This window comes from Equus przewalskii, chromosome 3 (genome assembly GCF_037783145.1).
Source record: "Equus przewalskii isolate Varuska chromosome 3, EquPr2, whole genome shotgun sequence".
NCBI lineage: Eukaryota > Metazoa > Chordata > Mammalia > Perissodactyla > Equidae > Equus > Equus przewalskii.
Genome location: NC_091833.1, coordinates 87,796,180 through 87,819,480, shown reverse-complemented (window position 1 = coordinate 87,819,480; position 23,301 = coordinate 87,796,180). Strand labels below are relative to the sequence as shown.

General features: G+C 38.0%; 2 protein-coding genes across 3 annotated transcripts; one reads left to right on the top strand and one right to left on the bottom strand.

Moving 5' to 3' along the window:
* Window positions 1-672: 672 nt before the first annotated feature.
* Window positions 673-5,129, bottom strand: RPL9 (ribosomal protein L9). Its single transcript, XM_008532882.2, has 8 exons — window positions 4,902-5,129; window positions 4,409-4,455; window positions 4,204-4,319; window positions 3,516-3,611; window positions 2,395-2,527; window positions 1,362-1,442; window positions 1,031-1,145; window positions 673-768 (listed from the first exon to the last, which is right to left on the bottom strand). Exons 2-7 carry the CDS (start codon window positions 4,452-4,454, stop codon window positions 1,039-1,041), a joined length of 579 nt encoding a protein of 192 aa, XP_008531104.1. The 5' UTR covers window position 4,455; window positions 4,902-5,129; the 3' UTR covers window positions 673-768; window positions 1,031-1,038.
* On the top strand, window positions 4,666-23,301 carry LIAS (lipoic acid synthetase). Of its 2 annotated transcripts, XM_008532880.2 has the most exons (11): window positions 4,666-5,198; window positions 6,353-6,525; window positions 7,497-7,590; window positions 8,641-8,721; window positions 10,711-10,867; window positions 10,954-11,011; window positions 15,130-15,258; window positions 16,939-17,084; window positions 18,155-18,225; window positions 19,026-19,137; window positions 21,347-23,301. In XM_008532880.2, exons 1-11 carry the CDS (start codon window positions 5,046-5,048, stop codon window positions 21,397-21,399), a joined length of 1,227 nt encoding a protein of 408 aa, XP_008531102.2. In that variant the 5' UTR covers window positions 4,666-5,045; the 3' UTR covers window positions 21,400-23,301. The 2 variants fall into 2 exon arrangements, with proteins under 2 accessions (XP_008531102.2, XP_070471228.1); XM_070615127.1 differs by lacking the exons at window positions 7,497-7,590; window positions 10,711-10,867; window positions 10,954-11,011 and having other exon boundaries at window positions 5,045-5,198.

Genomic DNA, 23,301 nt, shown 5'->3' with positions numbered 1-23,301 from the left:
GTTGAATGTTATGTTTGCCCGAGAAATTGGAAGGCTGGAGTTTCCATCAAATGAGATGGGGAAGACTGTAAGAGGAGGTGTGGGAGCAACCTGGGTAAGTTAAAGGGTAGCCAGTGTGGCAGCATATGGAGAACGTCGTGCACGGAATTAAGAGGTTACGGGAGGTCTATCAGTTTTTTAAAATACCAAGGACTTGGATATGAGAGTAAGTCGCTGAGGTAGGATAAAGGATAAGACTGAGAGGACCGTGGCCCCCAGCAAACATGTTCATCATAAACACAAATTAATTTCATCTTCCAACTTTTACTAAAACTGTTATCTCTGTTCCACTTTTCAGGCACTTTTTCACAAAGTTACTCATATACAAACAAGTGACTCAGGCACACTTGCCTCACAAATACTCAAATTCCTGACTCTGCAAAATTATAGATACCTTTGGACACTCCCCAAAGTTCTATATCCAATGATGAATAGCCTATAGTGCTGTTGCCTTTCACGGGTACCATACTGCTCTTGCCTGAAACACCCTTGATATTTCAAGTCTTGTCCCATGAAGTCTTACTAGAAAAAACTCCTGTTCCATTGCTTCCATTATTGTTCTTAACACACCAGAATTTATTTCTTAACTGTTTACTTGCCAAATAGTTAGAAAGAATTCAGTTTAAGAAAAAGTCCCAAATCAATACACAGCTTTTATTGCATCTTTTAAAATATCACAAATAAGTCTCAGGAATCTTCCGCCATCTTGCTATTTCTGTAGCTGGACAACTGTAGAAAGAAATGAAAATGTCTGTAAATCTCTATCAACACCTTTGCCCAGAAAAGTTTTACGCTAAACAATCTAAAACATACTTTATGATTAAGACTTATGGGTCCATAACAAAGACGTGTGTAATTCCATCTTATTCTGCCAAATTTACTGAGTTCCAGAACTCAACTCACCATTTTCTCCCATTACTACAACTCCAGTTTAAGTCTTAGTAAATTAAGACCTCCAATTAAAGCAGTAATAAAACTTACAACAACCTACCTTACATCTTATTCATCAGCCTGCTGAACTGTTCCTTTTTCAGAAACATAGATACCATCCAAAAATTTTCTGATATCCTTGTTTTTAACTGTTGTGGCTTGCTGAATCAAAGCAGCTATAGAGAGAAACAGACAATTACTTTACCAATCAAACCATCTTAACAAAGTGCTTTATTATATGCTATGCTTAAAATCTGACTATCTTTGGGATAGCTTTTCACTTAATTTCTACAATTAAAAAAGCTCATCAACTGAAGAGAATAATCATGTATTCAACTACAAGATTTAGATAAAATTTTGTAGGCACATTTAGGCATAGTAAACACACGAACCTGAATTTGATACAAGTTCAATGTCATTTCCTTCAAGAATTAACTCATCTTTCTGGGCTTGAGATACTGAACAAGCAACGCCTAAAAGGGAAGAGAGCATTTGCATATAGTGTCAACAAAATATCCAATCTAAGAAATATTTAATTTAAAAGTATTTAAATTAAGTAGCAATTTATTCCATTTAAAATTCTACACACCAAATGAAAGTTGAGATTTTGGTTCTACAGGAGCTGACTTATCTGGGCCAAAGTCTCATGTCCCTGCTTGAATGAATCTGTCCCAGAGTGGTCAGACTCTTTCTGTGGTTCAAATGAGTATGAGAAAATGGTATTCAGCTAGTGGGATTTCAGCTGTACAAAGATTTGTATGAAGTCTTATTTCTACCACACATATTTGGTATCCCTTAAAAGTTTATTTTTTAAGAAGGGTTCTCATTAAATGTTGCTGACCATAGCTAATATAATATTCTTGCAGAGCCCATGAAACTGGTACTAAGAATCCGTTCTTCCCAATCCTTCCCACCCCAACAGAATCAAAAAGCATCAACAGAGCACTAGGCTTTAAAATTTTCTAACATTTCACTGTTTACTTTCTATCAGGCAAGAACTCTAAGTGCATTTTCAATTTTAACTCATTTAATGAGTTAAATAAGGTATTCCCAATCTTACAGATGAGTAAATGGGCTACATAGAGACAATCTGCTCAAGGTTGATTGTGAAAGCTGAGATCTGAACCTAGGCAGAGTCTATACTATTAATCACCATTCAAATGGTCTTTTTTTTAAGGATTTCAGCTTGCAAAGCTAATTAAACAGCCACCATGCCCTGTAAACTACCCCAACATATAAGCCTTTAGGAAGTGCAATTGGTATAAATATCATATAAAATCTTAGCTAGCAACAAGAGTTACTACAAGCATAACCAAAATGGACAATTATGAAACACATCTAGTTTCATTTATAGCCAACCCAAAAAACCAGGTTTCACAAGTATAAAGAAAAATTTCTGAATCATATCCCAAAGTATGCACATACCTGGCCTCATCCTAACCCTGCGGATGTATTTTTCACCCAAGAAATTTCGGATTTCAACAAGAGAACCATTCTCCTGAATGACGACGTTGATGGGGAAGTGAGCGTACACAGACCTCATCTTGTAACGGAAGCCCTATGTTAAATAAACAAACTATTAGTGATGCTGAGAAATTTGAAAAACCCAAATTTTGTAGGGTACTTACATTATACTTATTTAAAACTAAAACAGTCCTCACACAGCACTCCTTGTCAAGGTTTTGGGCCAACTGTCACCCGTATCAAGCCTTACAAAGATTTTATACACAAACACTTGTTTCTGTCTCTCCTCAGTGGACTGAGAAGCTCCTTAAGACAGCATTTATTTTACTACCTCCTATGCCCACAGTAAACAATACTAGCTTCTTTTAATGAGACCCTAAAGTTTGTCTTCCATCTTGCACATTAAGCTATCATTTACTGAGTTACACCAGATGGCAAGAACTGAGGCTATCAGGACAGGCCCCCCCGCCCTCCAGGAACTGAGCCTGGGAACAAGGGTGAACGGGAACCACGCCCGGATAGCTTACAATGGAGTCAAGTACAGGGTGCCATGAACAGATGCACTCTGGAAGGGCTGAGTTTTAATGCAAAGAAAAGCATTTCAGCGAGGCAGCAGCACGAACTTTATCTTAAAAGCTGGGGGGAGGGGTTTGGAAAGAGACCAGCGACACCAAATAAGCTTTAGGGAAATGGACAAGGAGCTCAGAAACTAGATCCACGTTTTTTCTACCCCTCCAAGGGCCCTGGTGGCGAGAGGCATATCAACAAGAAGTCAGGGCCTACCCTATGTGCCACATTTTCTACTAAAAACACACCTTTGAGGTGTGAATCTTACTTTGTGTGAAAACACATCAGCCTTTAAGACCCTCTGGTCTTTACTCACATTTACCACTTTATCCTAAAGACCCAGGGATGCCATTAAACACACTTGCCACAATCCCCTTTTTCTAAGTTCTAGAACTCAAGTATCTCACTAAATTACATGCATAATCTACTCTCTGCAGTAGACCTTTATGTCGAATACATAAAATACAGCTGAGAAACCTCCCCTCCCGCAACCAAGACGTCTGACGACTGCTTACCAGCGTAACACCCTTGATCATGTTCTGGACGTGACTACAGATCGTGCGGACGGTAGCCAGCTCCTTTCTGTTTCCCCACCATTTGTCAACTCGGAGCTGCAACACAACAAAAACTTTAGAACTCTTTCCAGTAATAAGCAGGCTTGGAAGAACACAGTTCATTTATTTACAGAATTACTCTGGAGTCTAGTATTAACCCTGATTAAAACATACAATTTTCAACTAGAAAAATGCAAGCCACCGGATATAAAGTTCTCAAAGATTAACTAACATTTCTATTACTGTACATCACAGGTGCACAATTTCACAATGGAATGACAACCCAGAAACACCGATTTCTGTACAAGCTGCATCAAACTTCACTTCCCGGAAATCTAAAATATCAGGTTTAAAAGACCAACTGCCCGGTTCCCAAGATTCTTACAACCACGAGAAAAGTAAACCCAACTTGTGACAGTATTGAGACCCGCCACTGATGAGGACTACTAGTACTGAGCTTGACAAGCCACTGGATTCAGAATTTGGTTTTCCAACGTCGCTAAAACAATACCCTGAAACTAACTACAATTTTGGACACACTAAGCTGAAAGGCTGAACCTCGTTTCTATAATTTTTAAAGCAACCACATTCAATGCTCTTAAGCCATCGCCTTCCAATCAACCGAGAGATAAAAAAAAAAGCCCCTCACCCTCTTCTTCTTCTTGCCAAGGAGACTGAGTTCCACGTTGATGTGATTGAAGTCCCTCCGGAGGGTTCCCCTGGGGCCCTTCACAATAACTGTGCGTCCCTTCAGAGTGATGTCGACTAGGAGAGAACGTATTCGTGAGGCCTCGGAACAAAGCACACGGAAGGCAGGAAAGACGTAAGGAAAAGGCAAACATCGAGTCTCGTACCATTTTCCGGAATGTCGACGGTCTGATTGCTGAGAATGGTCTTCATTCTGAAACACAAACACCTGGGGTAAGCGGGCCAGCGCAGGACCTGTTTTCGACCAAACTGCCCTGCACAGAGCGCCACTCCTACCGGCCCGGCAGCAGGAATCCCGGGGAGGAGGCAGGAGGGCCAACACGGAGAGCGGCCCCCGGCGCGTCCCGGCCCGGGAGGAGCAGCTCCCTCACGGTGTCATGAGGCCCGGTGGGCGAACGGGCTCAGCGCAACCCTGGGAGCCCTATCAGGGCGGCGCCATCCCGGCAAGGCTGAGGGGCGGGGGTAGGCCTAAAAGCCCAGACCAGGGCTCGAATCCCAGCGCTGCCAGATCCAGACGGCGCTCCCCGCGCGGGGTGACAACCAGAATAAAGGATCCGAGCGCTAGACTCGCACCCCTCTCTTTCCCAGAGCCGATGGCTTCAGATTCCCAGGGCCCACCGAGAGTACACACATCCTCACCTCGCAGTAGACGCGGCAAAGAGAGAACGTTTTTCGTCATCACGTTCTTGTAGCCGGAAAAAGCCCTGCGCATGGCGTCATGAGGGCGCGACGCCACTAGGGTAAAGCAGCCAATCGCGGAGCAGCTCAACTTCCACCGGGTCAATGGTGGCTCACGTGGTCCGTCATAAACAGAGCGACGGTTTGTTCACGTGTCTTTTCCTGGGAGTTAGTGATGCCTCGACCTTGCTAGGAAAAAAAAAAAAGAGGGGGATGTCTCTACGCTGCGGGGGACCCGCCCGCACCGTGGGGCCCTGGGTGAGCGGCGGGGCGAGCAGGGTGCGGGTGTGGGGTGGCGGGCTCCCATTCCTCAGAGCGCCCAATAATAAGGCCCATACTTGCTGAGCGTATACCTCTAGCCAGGCACTGCTCTGATCTTTTTTCATGTAGGATCTCATTTAATTCTCCCGACACCCTCATGAGGTAGAGTCTTTGGTATTGGTTTGTTTGTAGGTTTCTCTCCGGCGCTGAGAGCTTTTTTCCTGCTGCTCAGAGTGATTTTTTTTTCTTTTATTTTTCTCTTTAGTTTTTTTTTTCGGATGTTCAGAGTGATTTGTATCCTGTATTTTTTTTTGAGAATTGCGATGGGCACCCCAAATTACTGCTTTGTGTTGGGCTCTTACTGTGTGCTAGACACCGCTCTGGCTGCTAAGTACACAGCCCTGCGCTCTAGGCTTTAAGCGGGAGACGTGAACAAATGCAGTAGCTATCGTGCAGCTCCCTCAAAGGCACGGTTTTTGAATTGTTGAAGGTTCTGTTGCGTTACATGTACTGACTAGTGGATTTTAGTGTTTCGGCTATCTTTTGTGTACAGATCTAGAGGCCAGTGGTTTCTTATGGTCAACAACTGTATACTGAGTGACTGCTATGTTCAAACACAGAATGTAACCTAGAAAATTAAAACATTAGGTTTGGTTTCCCTCCTTCCAGTTTTGCGAAACCCACTGAACCATTACCTCTACGGTTTAACACCTGTGCTTATCCAAAGCCCAAAGTACAGAGAGGTTTATTGCAAATTTCCTGTTAAACGTCTTTGGCTCAGGTCGGGAATAGAAAATTCAAAGCTGTGGCATCTTCTCCAGTTATTGCAGTTTAAACTTGATGAAAGACAGGCTTTTAGTACTTGTTAAGTGGGTTACGGGAAAGTGTGACATATATTAGCCAGTTCTAAAGGTTTTTAAATCTATTCTAAATCTAGTAGTAAATGATTAACCCCCATTCTCTTTTAGGTTTGGTTTGTTCTTGAGTCATCTTTAATCTTAGATTCTAAGCTCCGACCCATTTTGTAAATAGTTTGACATAATTTCTGAGTCAGTTCTCTGTCTTTACCCTTCCTGTTAGGTATCAAAATAGGTTAAAACTAAATTATTCCAACCCTCCGTAGATAAATGTCATAATGAATCTTTCTTTAGGTATTTGGAAAATATTTATGCGGTCCAGTCCGAGCAATAAGTTCCTTGCCAGATAAAAAAAAGAAATTTTTACAGAATGGACCAGAACTTCAGGATTTTGTATCTGGTGATCTTGCAGACAAGAACACCTGGGATGAATATAAAGGAAACTTAAAACGCCAGAAAGGAGAAAGGTAATTGAAATTTTGAGATAATTTCAACGTCTCATTCCTTCATCATGCATTATTTGCAGATATAAGCAAGCCCTAGAGAATATTTTTAATGACTTGTTAAATTTAGCTTAACATCATTAGAAAGAAGCAATAACAGACATAGAACAGGTAAGTAGGTGAAATTGTTGGAATCATTTTGTCTGTGCCCTTTGACAGTTTTTCTTCAACCTTCCTAGGACTTAACCATCTCCTCTTTTTTGTTTGTTTGTTTGTTTGTTAACCATCTCCTATTTTCTATCTAGCATCAAATTTCTTCAGAGTGAAGGTTATCACCTTGCTACTAGTTTATTAGACCTTGATAAAGTTTTCATTGTTACTGCATGTTGATGATCTAAACTTGTTGCTTCTCCTAGTCAGTAGACATATGACCTTTGGATCCTTTGCCTTCATTTAAAAGAATGGTGAGGGCATTTCATGCAGAGGGCAGATTGCTTTGCCGGATACTCTACCCAGCGACTTCTGATCACCAGTAGGTGGAAGTCAAGGGGAACCTGAGGGTACATGGTCTTCACTCCACATTTTAGATTTTTTCCATTCAATAACCATCATAAACTCTAGAATGTAGAGCAGAAAGTACACTTGTGGGATCTCTCCCTACTCTGAACAAATGTAGAACTTTTCGTCAGTGTTATTCGTTACGAATGAAATGTTCAAAATCTTCCTCATTCTTTTATTAAGATACTCTTACTCAGTGCCTTTGCAAAAGGTAGACATGAGGATGTTGCCCTGTTAGACACAATTATTGATGTTTTATAAAGTGGTTTGAACAAGCCTAAATTTGATTCTCTGTTCTTAGTCCTGTGGCAGAAACTATAAGAGTTAATCCAGGATTGTAGGGAAAAAACTAGGAATTGTAATAGAGCAAAGCAACTTCGAAGTTGTGTGATTCTATGGGAACATATTTGTTAATGGATATGTTTGGCTTTCCTCAGGTTAAGACTACCTCCATGGCTAAAGACAGAGATTCCCATGGGGAAAAATTACAATAGACTGAAAAATACATTGCGGAATTTAAATCTCCATACAGTAAGTTGTCAGTGTTAACTGTCCCTCTTGACCAAAAGGTATAACATTCCTACATATCTGCAACTTAAAAATTAATAGAATACATATCAATAACAGCAAAGAAAGTCAGTAAAGATGTTTAGGATGCATTACTGTCCATAATGGAAATATATTTAAAAATAATTTTCCCTGCAAAAGAAACAGAAAGTAATTGTATTTCTTGACCTCTCATTTAATAGTGCAAAAAACAAAGATTTTCTTCCTTCAACTTAGGAAATGATGGTTTTTTTGTTTGTTTTATATTACAAATTAAGTCCATGCTTGTTGGAAAGAGTACACAGTCATGTGTTGCTTACTAATGGGGATATGTATTGAGAAATACATCGTTAGATGATTTCGTTGTTGTGCAAACATCATAGAGTGCACTTACACAAACCTAGACAGTATAGCCTACTACACACTTAGGCTATATGGCACTAATCTTATGGGACCACTGTTGTATATGCACTCTGTCATTGACTGACATGTCATTATGCAATGTGACTATAGATTAAATGTGAAACATGCACACAATCCCAAATGTTAAACTACACCACTTTAACAGTTCAATATGTATCCTTCCAGACCTTTTTCTTTGCACATATAAAATATATACATTTATGTAGTTTTTTTCTTTCTTTCTTTCTTTCTTTTTTTTTTGCTGAGGAAGATCCTCCCTGAAGTAACATCTGCACCAATCTTTCTCTATTTTTTAGTATGTGGGCCACCAGCACAGCATGGCTGCTAACAGAGTGGTGTAGGTCTGTGCCCAGGAACTGAACCTGGGCCACTGAAGTGGACTGTGCTGAATGTAGCTACTAGCCCACTGGGGCTGGCCCCATTCATGTAGTTTTTAATATAAAAATGGGATCCTAATATATATACAGATTGGCAGTTTAACAGCATTTTTGAATAGTAAATTTTTTCATAAATATGTTATAAAGAATGGACAGTGTAAAATGCCTGATTGCTAATTTGTTCAATTAGTACATATTTTCAATCTGATTGTATTCACTTACCTTTTACTCACAGGTGTGTGAAGAAGCTCGATGTCCCAATATTGGAGAGTGTTGGGGAGGTGGAGAATATGCCACTGCCACTGCCACAATCATGGTAAGGCCAGCCTCAAACTCTGAAGTTTTAGTCTAGAAACTGAAAGGAGATATTTTGTATCTTTATCCTAAAAATGTGCACTATGAATCTTGGATCAGAATTTTTGGTACATACGAGTGTATGAGAAATGTGAGAAAAAACCTGACAGAATAATCCAGCCTGTTACAATCTCACCCTTCTCAGAATAAATCTGTTATTGATTCTTCCATTTATCTGACAGCTATTCATGTGTTGCCTTGAGATATCTCTTCTGTTAATTTTTGGAAATGTTATTCATGATTGCTTAACTTCTTTGTACCCCGAAACAACAAGCATTTATTCTTCTCTGTCATGGGTCTTTCAGTTAACTGGAGTTCAGCTGATCTCGACTGGGCTAAGCTGGACTCCAGGAGGTAGGTTGGGCTCGGGTCTGCTCTACAGAGCTTTGTTCTCCGTGGTCCAGCAGCTCTCCAAGGTGTGTTCTTATGATAGAGGAGGATAGGAGCACAAGAGGGCAAGCCAACCATGCATGCACGTTTGAGGCTTCTCCTTGGTCAAGCCTGCTGTCATTCTTTTGGCCAAAGTCAGTCACATGGCCAAGCGAAACATCAATGGGAGTAGAGACATAGACTCCTCCCCCAGTGGGAGGACCTTGCAAGTTACCTGGCATAGGATGAGATGTATAATCTTAATATGGTGGAGTAAGAATTGGGATTAACAACGCAGTGTACCATGTTTATCCAGAGGGGTTTGAGGTTGAGTTATTGGGGTTAAACCTAAATTGTGTGCAACTAAAAGTTTGTACTTGTCTGGGAATGTCTGATGAACTTGAGTTGTGGGACGAGGAGACTGCAGTATTTATAGGAGGGACTGAGGATTCTTATAAGATAGAGCTCCTTCTGGAATAATACAGAGCTGGCCAGGGAGCTTATCCAAGTTGTGCAACCTCAGTTCTTAAAGGAAGGAGTGATTCTGAATACTCCATGATAGAAATCTCTGGTTTCATCCCTTGAAACCTTTTCCCCACTATTGACTCCTAACTGGTTCCTGGGGAGAGTTCATTGTTTCAGTAAAAGTTCATGAGATGTTGGGCCTAAGCACCATTGCTGTGGGTCTCCTCTGAGAGAGTTAAACATAAAGGGGAAGAGGAGCTTTCTCCCCCAAGTCAAAACCCTGCTGTGGGGCTTTGAAACTCCCAGTGGCCCCAGAACATCTGCAGCGGCTGTGCTTGGCAGGGGGCAGAACATGGTAGTGACCTGTGGCAGCAGAAGCAGAGTCCTGGGGAAATGGCAGTACCCACAGGAAGCAGATTATTAACTTTTTTTTTTTTAAGATTTAATTTTTCCTTTTTCGCCCCAAAGCCCCCTGGTACATAGTTGTATATTTTTGGTTGTGAGTCCTTCTAGTTGTGGCATGTGGGATGCCGCCTCAGCATGGCTTGATGAGTGGTGCCATGTCTGTGCCCGGGATCCGAACCTACAAAACCCTGGGCCACCAATGCAGGGTCGGCCCCCAAGATTATTGACTTTTTATGTGTTTTCTGTTTCATCTATTAAACGAGAAGGAGCTCTGCTTTCTAACTCCCACAGAGACCTGCATATTGATATGTTAATTGAATATTTTCTTTTAAAATCACTTTTATTAATATTAAATAGATAAAAAAGAATCTTTATGTGTAAGTTAAAAGAATACCAATATAACAGCCACACTGATCCTCACCTCTAGCTTGAGAGTAGAATAGTAGCATTATCTTTGAACCCCCATTCCTTCCTAATCCCCTCCCCTTTCTTTTTCCCTTAACGCTACTATTGATTCTGAGCTTGTTTCCCTTTTTTTCTAGTTTTACCACACATATTTGAATTCTGTAAATAAATTGTTTAGCTTTGAATGTTTCAAATTTCTTATAAATAGAATCAAACTGTATTCATTCTTTGCATCTTTATTCTCCCAAAATTAAATTTTTGAGTGTCATCTGTCTATTTGATTTAAATTGTAATGTCTCTATTCTAGTTGATGGGTGACACATGTACAAGAGGTTGCAGATTTTGTTCTGTTAAAACTGCAAGGAATCCACCTCCAGTGGATGCCAATGAGCCCTACAATACTGCAAAGGCAATTGCAGAGTGGGGTCTGGATTATGTTGTCCTGACGTCTGTGGATCGAGATGGTTAGTGTGTCATCATTGCCTCTTCCAGAAATTGGCTCTTACTAAGTTGTGATATCATCTTGATTAGTGGACTCTTTTGTTTCTAGATATGCCTGATGGAGGAGCTGAGCACTTTGCAAAGACTGTATCATACTTAAAGGAAAGGTACTTGTTTTTCCGTTTGCTTGTGTAGTTTAAGGACTTTTTTTGGCCCATATAAATTCAGTTTATTTAGGATCTTTACCTTAAAGCAGTGGTTATTAACCTTTTGGGGGTTATAAACTCTTCTGATAATCTGCTGGAAGTTATGTGATCTTTTCTCCAGAAAAACCATACTTGAACATACAAATACATATTTTCAGAAATTTCAGGCATTCAGAGGCACAAACTTATCCATGGACCTTTAGTCCATAGAACCCCTCCTTCATATTTGAGTGTTAGTCCAAACGTTGAGTAATTTTTTTTTAAATTGAAGTTATGATAGTTCACAACATTGTGAAATTTCAGTTGTACATCATTATTTGCCAGTCACCATACAAGTGCTCCCCTTCACCCTTTGTGCCCACACCCTGATTCCCTTCCCCCTGGAAACCACTAAACAGTTCTCTTTGTCTGTGTTTATCTTCCACATGTGAGTGAAATCATATGGTGTTTGTCTTTGTCTTACTCCGCTTAGCATAATACCTTCAGGGTCCGTCGATGTTGTTACAAATGGGACTGTTTTGTCTTTTTAATGGCCTAGTTGTATTCCATTGTATAAATATACCACATCTTCTTTATCCAATTAGTTGATGGGCACTTCCACATCTTGGGTATTGTGAATATGCTGAAATGAACATAGGGGTGCACAAGTCTCTTTGAATTGTTGATTTCAAGTTCTTTGGATAAAACCCAGTAGTGGAATAGCTGGGTCATATGGTATTTCTATTTTTAAAAATTTTTTTAGAAATCTCCATACTGTTCCATAGTGGCTGCACCAGTTTGTATTCCCACCAGCAGTATATGAGAGTTTCCTTTTCTCCCCACCCTCTCCGACATTTGTTACTTTTTGTCTTGGTGATTATAGCCATTCTTTTTTTCTTTTTAATAAAATCCCTTTATTTGGATTTTTTTTCTTTTCAAGGAAGATTAGCCCTGAGCTAACATCTGCCACTAATCCTCTTTTTGCTGAGGAAGACTGGCCTTGAGCTAACATCTGTGCCCATCTGTCCTCTATTTTATATGTGGGATGCCTGTCACAGTATGCCTTGATAAGCGGTGCGTAAGTCCATGCCCAGGAATCAAACCGGTGAACCCCAGGCCACCAAAGAGGAGTGCACAAACTTAACTGCTATGCCACCGGGCCGGCCCGATTATAGCCAGTCTAATGGGTGTAAGGCGATAACCTTAGTGTAGTTTTGATTTGCATTTCCCTGATGATTAGGGATGTTGAACATCTTTTCATTTGCGTTTTGGCCATCTGTATATCTTCTTTGGAGAAATGTTTGTTCATATCCTCTGCCTACTTTTTGATTGAGTTGTTTGTTTTTTTGTAGTTCGTGTGTGTTCTTTATATATTATGTAGATTAACCCCTTGTGGATATATGATTTGCAAATATTTTCTCCCAATTGTTGGGTTGTCCGTTTGTTTTGATCCTGATTTCTCTTACCTTGCAGAAGCTCTTTAGTCTGATGAAGTCCAACTTGTTTATTTTTTCTTTTGTTTCCCTTGTCTGAGTAGACATGATAGTTGAAAAGATCTTTTTAAGACCAATGTCAAAGAGCATACTGCCTATATTTTCTTATAGAAGTTTTATGGTTTCAGGTCTTATCTTCAAGTCTTTGATCCATTTTGAGTTTATTTTGTGAATCAGAGGATCTCAGTTTTTCCCCGTTGAGTGTGATGGTAGCTGTGGGTTTGTCATATATGGCCCTTATTATGTTGAGGTACTTTCCTTCTATACCCGTTTTATTGAGAGTTTTTTTTTTTTATCATAAATGGCTGTTGGATCGTGTCAAATGCTTTCTCTGCATCTGTTGAGATGATCATGTGGTTTTGTTTCTCATTTTGTTAATGTGGTGTTTCACGTTGATTAATTTGCAGATGTTGAGCCATCCCTGTGCCCCTCGTATAAATCCCACTCGATCATGGTGCATGATCTTTTTAATCTGTTGTATTCAGTTTACTAATATTTTATTGAGGATTTTTGCGTTTATGTTCATCAGTGATATTGGCCTGTAATTTTCCTTCTTTCTGTTGTTCTTGTCTAGCTTTGGTATCAGGGTGATGTTGCCCTTGTAGAAAGTGTTGGGAAGTGTTCCATCTTCCTCAATTTTTTTGGAATAGTTTGAGAAGGATAGGTAACAAACGTTCTTTGAAAGTTTGGTAGAATTCTCAAGGGAGGCCATCTGGTCCTGGGCTTTTATTTTTTGGGAGGTTTTGATTACTGTTTCAGTCTCTTTACTTGTGATGGGTCTATTCAGATTCTCTATTTCTTCTTGATTCAGTTTTGGGAGTTTGTAAGAGTGTAAGAATTTATCCGTTTCTTCTAGATTGTCCAATTTTTTGGCATATCATTTTTCATAGTATTCTCGTATAGTCTTTTGTATTTCTGTGATATCCATTGTAATTTCTCCTCTTTCATTTCTAATTTTATTTATTTGAGCCTTCTCTTTTTATCTTGGTGAGTCTAGCTAAGGGTTTGTCAATTTTGTTTGTCTTCTCAAAGAACCAGCTCTTAGTTTCATTAATCCTTTCTACTGTTTTTGGTCTCTATTTCATTGATTTCTGCTCTTATTTTTATTATTTTCCTCCTTCTACTGAGTTTGGGCTTTGTTTGTTCTTCTTTTTCTAATTGTGTTAGGTGTAGAGATTGCTTATTTGAGATTCTTCTTATTATGGTGAGCCTGTATTGCAATGAGTTTCTCTCTTAGGACTGCTTTTGCTGCATCCCAAATGAGCGGGTATGGTGTGTTTTCGTTTTCATTTGTCTCCAGATATTTTTTGATTTCTCCAGTGATCCGTTGGTTGTTCAGTAGCATGTTGTTTAGTCTCCACATCTTTGTCCCTTTCCCAGCTTTTTTCTTGTAGTTGATTTCTAAACTTTGAGTAATTTTTAAAAGAAGTATAAACTGCAGTCTTCCTAGCACTGATTTTGAATAAATCATCATCTAGAAGTAGTTAAGATGAGATAAGCTCCCACATTGTTAAAATATGTAAGTCTTGAAATAGATTTTATCCATATTCGTATGCCTTGGGAATTTTACCCATAATACACATTTTTATTAGTATTTTTAATCCCATCTATTTAAAAAGCATAAAAAAGGAGTTATGCTAATCTCCTACAGCTCAGCTAGTCTAGCACCTGGCACACTTAGTATATCTTTTTTCAGTGATTCCCCCAATATTTTCTATTTTATTTTTTTTATAGTTCATTAAAAAGAGATTCTATTTGCAACCCACTAACTTGATTTCACAGCTACCAGTGAGTCTCAACTCACAGTTAAAAAACGGTGAGTTACAGGATGTGTTCTTTCAACATCTCTTATATCCATGAGAGGGTGTATCTTGGTCTTTTCTACATCTGTTCTGTCAGGAAACAGCTCCAGGAACTTTGCAATTGGGTTTGTGAAACAATTTATCAGCTGTCCCAGTCTTGTAAAGTGGTGTCAAAGGGAACAGCTCTATGACCTAGTTCACTTTTTAATGCCTGAACGTATAGATATACCCAGAATATAAATAACAAGATTAATGTTTAATGTGTATTTCATTTAAGCAATGCTCATGACTCAGCAACTCAGAAAATAGTTTTTAAAACCCATAGCACTTGTGAAATGTTTGCCTGGAGGAAGTGAAGAGGGCACTCTGAATTTTAAAAGCAATCAAATAATATTTGTATTCACATAAGAAATGTCCTAATTTACTTTCTAAAGAAAAAAGAAATTATTTTATATTTAATGTTTTAATATTTATATTTTAGTTCCTATAAAAACAATTTTATTTTTGTAATACCTATTCAATGAAATTTAAAAGTCTATATAATCTTAAAATTTATTCTGATCATTATTTGCATGCAGGTGTGTTTTAACCACCATGTACATCTTATTTGATGTTCTGCGTTTTTTGGGGGTGTTTTTCGTTTAACAGCTCACATATAAACATTTGTATGTTCGTGCTTTTCTTGGCACGGTTCTAAAGATTACTGTGTTGAGACTGAGATTGAATGAGTACTGGCGATTTCTGTTTTGAGCAGCAGTTATGTCGATTATTTTCCTCGGTTTGATGCTTATCTTTTTTCCCCTAGGAATCCAGAAATTCTTGTGGAATGTCTTACCCCTGATTTCCGAGGAGATCTTAAAGCAATAGAAAAAGTTGCTCTGTCAGGATTAGATGTGTACGCACATAACGTAGAAACAGTTCCGGAATTACAGAGGTGATTACATGCACAGAGTACTGTGGGGAAGTTTGGAGGGTCAGAATCTGCTGTACTGTTTTCTCACGGTTTTTCAGGGGAAAACTTTGTAATTGACTTTTATAAAGTGAATTCTCTGTTTTAAACAAAAACAACATATGTCTATTTCAGAAAAATCAGAAAATATAGCCAACAAAAAGAGTGTAAACATCACCCATAATATTTCCGTCCAGTAACATTGATTACTGACATCTAAGTGTGTATATACTTATATATTTATATGTGTGTATGTGTTGGTACATACACAATAATATTTTTTTCTTTCTTTTTTTAATAGTATATTGCAAGTATTGGTGAGTTTTTTTTTTTTTTTCAAAGAACATTTTTCAAAAAGAAAAAGTTACACAAGAGCAGTTGCTTTGATTGTAATTCTAAAAACAGGACTTTTAAAAATGCATTTGGCACTAATATATGCAATAAGTAATGCCAAAGAAAAACTGGTATCATTCAGATGTATTTTAAATCTCTTTTAAAAAGTAGATACTATGCTTCTTTACTCTTCCTAATAATTTTAGTAGTTAGGAATAATTAAAGATTGTTATTCCATATCAATGACTATATTCATATTTCAGAAAAATGAAAATTGTTTTAGCCTGATTCAAGTGAGGTTAATAAATTCATTTTCATAAATTTTAGTAAAGTACTTGGCAGTGATTTTATTGGCTTCTACACATTATTCTGTATCATAGAACTTGAAAGAAGTATGATAAACAATAACCAGCATTCCCATTAAATCATACTTAAACATCAGGGAGCATAACTTAAATTCAGTGGAGAAATACTTTCAAAAAGTAATTTTCCTGTATTATCAATTTTGTGGTTATTTTTAAATTCATTAATTTGTTTTCTCTCTTCCCTGTGAGCTGGTCCCTATTTAAAAATAACAACCACAGCAGCAAACCAATATACAAAATAAAGGTGCATTAGAATTCAAATGAATGCTAGCATATGTTTTAACATAGTGATTTTCTGTCCTTTGGGCCTTGTTGCCATGTGACCTCGGTGCTTTGGCCCCTGTTGAAGTCTAGCACATGGCCTGTTCCAACCCTGTCCTATCTCATGATACCACCGCCAGTGGGTGCCAACTTCCCTGGTTTCACTTAAGAAACATTATCCTTTCCAGTGAAAATTCCAGAATTGTGCATTTTTTTACCTAAGAGATGTCAGTGTTGTATACTCACCAGCAGAGGGCAGCTTAGTCTTTAGAAAAGAACTGAACATAAAAGTTTCAGACCTGAAATGTGGGTTCAGGTTAAACAGTTTCTTCTTTGTTCGGTATCAAGATTTTCTTACTTGTGCTCTTTTTCCTTTCTCTCTTGACTACCCCTACAATCACTCATTCTCAGCTTCAGAATTCTAGTTTCTTAATGAGTAATTCATAAACTGAATTACTTCCATTCTAGTTTTCACTGCCCCAGGCATGAAAGGACTTCAAACTCGGCAGAGCTAGGCGGCCCAGTGAAGCCTTATTTTCTTTCCTAAAGTAACAGTTAGACATTTGTGCACGAATGCTGCCATCGAACCGTATGATGTAATATAATGTCTAGAATGTACTTTTCTGGTCTTTCAAGTTGCTTGCATAACTGTGTACTTAGTTGAGCTGTGGTTATTCTTGCTGACAACAGCCCTGCTGTTTTCAAGGAAAGTTCGTGATCCCCGGGCCAATTTCGACCAGTCTCTGCGTGTACTGAAACATGCCAAGGAGGTTCGGCCTGATGTTATTTCTAAAACGTCTATAATGTTGGGTTTAGGCGAGAGTGATGAGCAAGTATATGCAACAATGAAAGGTAAAGAAACTGAAAAATGAAACTCTTTCCCATTTAATTTGAGTAATAGCAGGAACCCCACTTTGAAGGCCGTGTTATGTATGATTCCTCCACTGTCTCAGTGAAAGTGCCAGTCAGAACAAAGTACAGTATTGTGGTTATAAACAGCAGCATGGAAAGCAAAGGAAGTATGTTTTCTTAGAACTTTATGGAATGATGTGCAGGAAGCTCAGGATATGAAATTGCTATCCCGTTTTATTCCCTACCCTTTCATCAAGTAAAAACGTGATTTTTGTCCACTTTTCTTAGTCAGTCATTGGACAGTTTTTGAGAGCTAGCCAAGTACTGGGAGCTCTGGCAGGCACTGAGAATTCGAAGATGAATAAGATGAATCCAGGCCTTTGAGGAAGAGCTTACTTGTAGTGTCACGTAACATCATGTGCTTTGGACCTTGCTGAACCTCAGTCCCATAAGCCCATTCGCTTTGTGATTCTTGGGCTTTTTAAATCTTAAAATATAAAAGCCTTTATTTTACCTGAGGATTGTTGGCCTATGTGCAGTCATTTATTGGTTTAAAGAGTAATAAGTTCAAATGGTGATTAAAAGCTGCTCCTTACCACAGTGTATACCATTTTACTAGACAGATTCTGAAACGGCAGAGATCAAATCACATCCTGCAGAGCGTATCTTGTACATGTAGCAAAAGCCGAAGACAGCATATCTGGACTGTAATATGAATGTTCGCAGGCCTGTCATATACTGTTCCCTTCATCTTTTCTGCCTAACAGACTCTGGCTCTAAATACCTTTCCACTCCTATTTTAGCATTTATTCCACTGTATTAGAGTTATTTGTCCTTATATTTTTCCCCACATGACTGCCTTAATTGTGTGTTTCCAAACCACAGCGTATTTCCTGGCACATAAATACTTTTGAATGGATAGGTATAGTCATTCCCCAACATCGGGATAATAGGCAGCGTAAAGTTCACACTGGTCTGAAGTAAAATTATGCTCAGAAAATTCTGCTTAAATCCACAAATTTAGCATTGTAAAAACATCTGGTAATGCAATGTGTGCTTTTTTTCTATAGCACTCCGTGAGGCGGATGTGGACTGTTTGACCTTAGGACAATATATGCAGCCAACAAGGCGCCATCTTAAGGTACAGCTACCATGAATTGCCAAATGTTTATTGGTAATTTAAATTAAATCTTTATTATCTATAGGTAAAATTAAGAAGCTGCTGGCTTTTTGGTGTAATGTGCCATGTATATGTCCCAGTTCCAGTTTCCGTTTTATTATCCGCATAAAGCAGCTACACTGGCACTTATTTGCTGCCCCCAAAATTGTATGACTTAAGTGAACCCACAGAAAAAAAATTTTAAAGTTGGGTAATTACATTCATTCCCACTGGGTGATCTTGTGATTTGTTGGAGTTACATGAAAACCAGAGATGAAGTAAGAAGGAAAAATCAGTCTTCCTATTTCTATATTGGAATATATTCTTTCATTCAAGAAACTTTTCTTGAGTAGTGACCATGTGCCAGACACAATGCTAAGCAGAAGATACAAGATGAATAAGACACAGTTTTATCCTCAAGAATCTTACAGGCATGACTAATTCTTGATTGTATCTACCAGTCAGTAAAGGAATGATACAGATATGTAATCTCTATAGTAGTCTCCTTTTCTTTCTCTGTCCTTTGCAGTAGCTAATATAATACAAAATTGATATGGTTCCCCTCCTCTCCAATTCTCTGTAATTATGTTCTGATGGAGTGACCAACACGTGAGTGACCAGGAGACAGGTAGTCAGAGAGAAGGGAGAGAAGGAAAGCCTGGGAGTGCCAGAATAAATTATGAAGCGAAAATCACCCTGAATGCATGGACATAGATTTTCCATAGAATCAAAATGATTTAGAGAAATTCTAGAATCTATCAGAATGAATTCTTTAAATCTAGGTTGAAGAATACATTACTCCTGAAAAGTTCAAATACTGGGAAAAAGTAGGAAACGAACTTGGATTTCATTATACTGCAAGTGGCCCTCTGGTGCGTTCTTCATATAAAGCAGGTAAGTTAGACTGCAGGGGATGGTTTTATATAGACCATAATTTTCCGCATTAAAATTATAATTGCCATGCTTGTCTTTTGTGAAAGAAAAAATGTTTTTTTCTGGAACATCTTTGGGAGCTTTGCTCCATAGGGGTCATATTAAGGAAAAATTTCTCTTAAACCTATTTTATTCCTTAAATAAAGAATCCTTCCCACCTCCCCTATAGCTTAGCTGCTATGATGAAAGCAGAAGTAATCAGTTTATTCTGTGTGTGGATTTCAATAGTAGGTTATTCAGAAAAGACAAATATCAGTCAAGCATGTAACACAGTTTTCTGGAAAATGTATATTCATTTGACAGTGATGCCAGCTACCTCTCCAAACTCCCAATTTGAGATCAGTTTGAACCTTGAAAAGTATCTGTTTGACAGCATTGCTGTTTATACCATTAAGATCTTTGTGTTTTCCCTCCCAGAGGCAACAGAAAAAAAATCCATAAGATTATTTTCCCTATAGAAATTTTTAGTGTTTTTACTAGCTACAATGCAGTTTTTCACCTTCTCAGCTCTTATTTTGATCAGTAGCTTGAGCTGACTTATGAAAATAAAAGGCTTTTCCAAGAGATAAAAAGTCCTGTGGTAGTGACCATCAGAGGGTCCATGAGAACATATCTGAAGATTGAATTTAGTTCAAAAAATGTTTATGGTGTTTTCCCTGTTGGACTTCCAATTATAACTTTTTGAAGAATAAATAGCTGTTTATTTATTTATTAACTTTTTTTTGTCCTTTTTCTCCCAAAGCCCCCAGTACGTAGTTGTGTATTTTTAGTTGTGGGTCAAACAGCTATTTATTTTTTGTTTGTCTAAACCATGTTATTACTATTAGTGATCTTTTAAATGACTGTGTTATATATTGGGGTCCAAATCATACATATGTTTAAATTAGGTGTAATTCTAATTGTAAAAATTAATGTTCAAGTATTAGTAATATTCATTGTATTCTTTTAAAGAAATTGAAGACACTGTAGTGAACTAAAAACAACTTATCCTGGTTATAAAACCCAAGAATTTGATTCAACACTGACTGACAGGATGTGGGAACTTAGGAATCCAATAATTACAAGTGATTTGTTCTTCTTCAAGCAGTGCTACTGGCAAGCTAAAATATATATATAAAGGATAGGACCAGCATCAGCTTCCAGAGTGGTTAAAGTAGAATAATATTGTTTGAAAGGAGTTTTTATTTTGTTGGGGTTTTTTTAAGGAAAATTTCTAGCATTTATAAGGAAGTAAATTATGAACTTTTTAATGCTTTTAAAATTATCAGTAAAAGATCGAGTTCTGTGTGTAGAGCCTTGGGCTCAGATGGTGGATTAGGATCTGATAATGTTGGTTCTCGTCCTATCATATTTAGATGAGCTGTGGAGCAGCGCGAGTTATTCTCTCTCTGACTTGGCTAGGTTATGAGTCTGGGGTTCCTCGGTGATTGTGTACAGATATGATCGTTGCTGTTCTACTTGTATATTAAGATGACAAAGAGAAGTTAATCAGACTCCTTGTAAAATCAGGCCTGCAGTGCTGAGCTGTGCCAGTACGCATTGAGCCGTGCTGTAATAGTGATAGACTAAATGGAACCCTGATGACCTGAAAGGTGAATGTGCCCCCTCTAAGCAGCTAACTTATTGCACAGGCACAACTTGGGGGGTGAGAGAAAGCCTGTTATAAATGAAGAGCTCTTGCTTCCCTAGAGGGGAATAAGCTAAAGAGATTCCATCGGATGTGTCTGCTCAACTGCAACGAGGTCTGTTTTTATAAACATCAGATCCAGGCTAGTAATGTAGCAAAATTGCTCTCTGAAATGAATTGTGCCAACAGCAATAGTTTGTCAGTGATGAGGAATGGATAGTGCACATAAAGGGGAGTAAATGCACAGAAGCGGCCCCATAGATACAATAGGGTCACCGTTTGTAATATTGAGTTACTAGAAGGAATAATAGTAGAGACTGTAGTGATAAAAAAATTTTTAAAGAATAATGACTAATCGTTATTGTTGGGAAAGGGCAAAAGATATAGGGGATATGTGAGGTTAGAAAATTATTGCCATTGAGATTTGAGAAGAGTGAAACACCAATGAATATAAAAGTCTTTAATGGGAAACACTGAGGTTTGCATAATTATTCTGAATTTACTTTAAATTGATATTAATGTGTTTTCATTTTTCCTAAATAGGTGAATTTTTTCTGAAAAATCTAGTGGCTAAAAGAAAAACAGAAGCCCTCTAATGCTTAACAAGACATTCAAGATCAGAGGAATTTTTAAAATTTGATTCTAGTTGGTAAGAGAGGTGGTGGCAGGATGCCTAGACTTCAGTGGACATAGCTCAGACTTTTAGTTTTAGGAAAAATGTCAATAAACAGCGCATGTTTAATTATAGTAATTGATTTGTCTTTTAGCATATCTTCTTTGTTCCAGTAAACAATTGCTTGCTATGGTGTAATCACAAAATACCTTTGTAAGAGTTTACTGTTAACAATATAATTAAAAAATACATTGAAACTTCTAGAGAATCTTTTAAGCCTGTTACCTGTACATCACTGTCAAATTTCATTTCTGAAAAATGTCATACTGTGATGAAACAGTCAGTGTAGATTGAGGCTCTGATCAGTTCACTTACACTTAGCATGAGACCTTCACATGGTGGTATAACATCACTGGAATAATTTTAAAAGGCTTAAGGGTTTGAGTGTTGATTCTTTACATTGGTGTGACTGTTTTAGACCTGTAAAATAGTTTTGCATTGATTTAGGACCTCTATGAAACCAAGACCACGATGTTCTAAGATAGGGCAATATAACCTAAGAATAACAGTATTAGCCCTCGTTTTATGATAGACTGCACTACACCATTTATTCCTTTGATTCCTCACACCGCTCTGATGAGATGGTTGTATTATATGATAGTAATGACCTGAAGAAGGAATTTCTTTCCTGAGTACTAGAACTCAAATTCGTCTTTTGACTCCACATCCTCTCTTTCTACTGCATCTCACAAAGGAAGTCTTTAGACAGTTACATTCTAAAATATGTAAGGTGGATAGCCAATTTTGTTTTGAATTTTTAAATATGTGAACTAGTATTTTTTATAAAAGTAATGCATAACTTTGAAAATTGGTTACGTTTTAATTTAACTCAGGGAAGTCATGTGTACTTTGACTTTCTTTGTAGAGCCTAATAAATTTTGCTGTGTAAAATTGACCTCATCAACTTTAAATTTAAACATCTCTGGCAGTCATCCTCCTTAAAATCTATTATTTCACAGGAAAAAATGATTACTTTCCAGGCACTGATTTTGTGATGTAATCTGGGTGTTTCCTAATTTTGCACAGTCTAGACGAATGGTAATGAAACATTTTAGCAGAGGAATCATTTTGTGAGATGAAATTTTCATGGAATCCCAATGTAAAATAATTAAAATGGTGTTTTATTAGCACAAATGTATGTTGAAGTTTCAGATTTGTTTTTTGAGTTTTTTTAGTTTTTTGTTTTGTTTTGTTTTTTGATGAGGAGGATTGGCCCTGAGCTAATTAATATCTGTTGCCAATCTTCTTCTTTTCGCTTGAGGAAGATTGTCGCTGAGCTAACATCTATGCCCGTCTTCCTTTTTTTGCTTGAGGAAGATTGGCCCTGAGCTAACATCTATGCCAGTCTTCTACTTTGTATGTGGGTTGCCGACACAGCATGGCTTGACGAATGGTGTAGGTCTGTGCCTGGGATCTGAACCTGTGAACCTGGGCTGCCAAAGCAGAGAGCCCCAAACTTAACCACTACGCCACCGGGCTGGCCCCTAAAGTTTCAGATTTGTAACAGCTATGTATAAAAATAGTGAATGATAAAATGGAGCTGTTTGATGCAAACGTGAAATTGGGAGTCATGGTGACATTTGCTGTCTTTTATCAGCCTCAGCAGTCTTATTTCTTTGTGTGATTTTGGTTACACAGTATTGAGAAAAATCCTGCCTGGTAAAGCTAACTAATAATAAACTATAAAAAATTTTCGAACACCTCATCTTGCAATCTCAAGATACTCTCCAGTTAAACTTAATCAAAAAGCATGAAAGATGAGTAGCAGGAAATGTGTTTCAAAGTGGAATCACAAATAAATAGTATCTTCTGGGTTCGTTATTCA

Bases quoted from the DNA above. Each gene is read 5' to 3' on its own strand.
- RPL9 (XM_008532882.2), bottom strand. From the start codon at position 4,454: ATGAAGACCATTCTCAGCAATCAGACCGTCGACATTCCGGAAAATG. The intron at 4,320-4,408 runs GTACGAGACTCG...GTTCTCTCCTAG, and splicing joins CGTCGACATTCCGGAAAATG to TCGACATCACTCTGAAGGGA. The intron at 1,443-2,394 runs GTATGTGCATAC...CTTCCCTTTTAG, and splicing joins CAGGGTTAGGATGAGGCCAG to GCGTTGCTTGTTCAGTATCT.
- LIAS (XM_008532880.2), top strand. From the start codon at position 5,046: ATGGTGGCTCACGTGGTCCGTCATAAACAGAGCGACGGTTTGTTCACG. The intron at 6,526-7,496 runs GTAATTGAAATT...GGCTTTCCTCAG, and splicing joins AAACGCCAGAAAGGAGAAAG to GTTAAGACTACCTCCATGGC. The intron at 10,868-10,953 runs GTTAGTGTGTCA...TTTTGTTTCTAG, and splicing joins GACGTCTGTGGATCGAGATG to ATATGCCTGATGGAGGAGCT.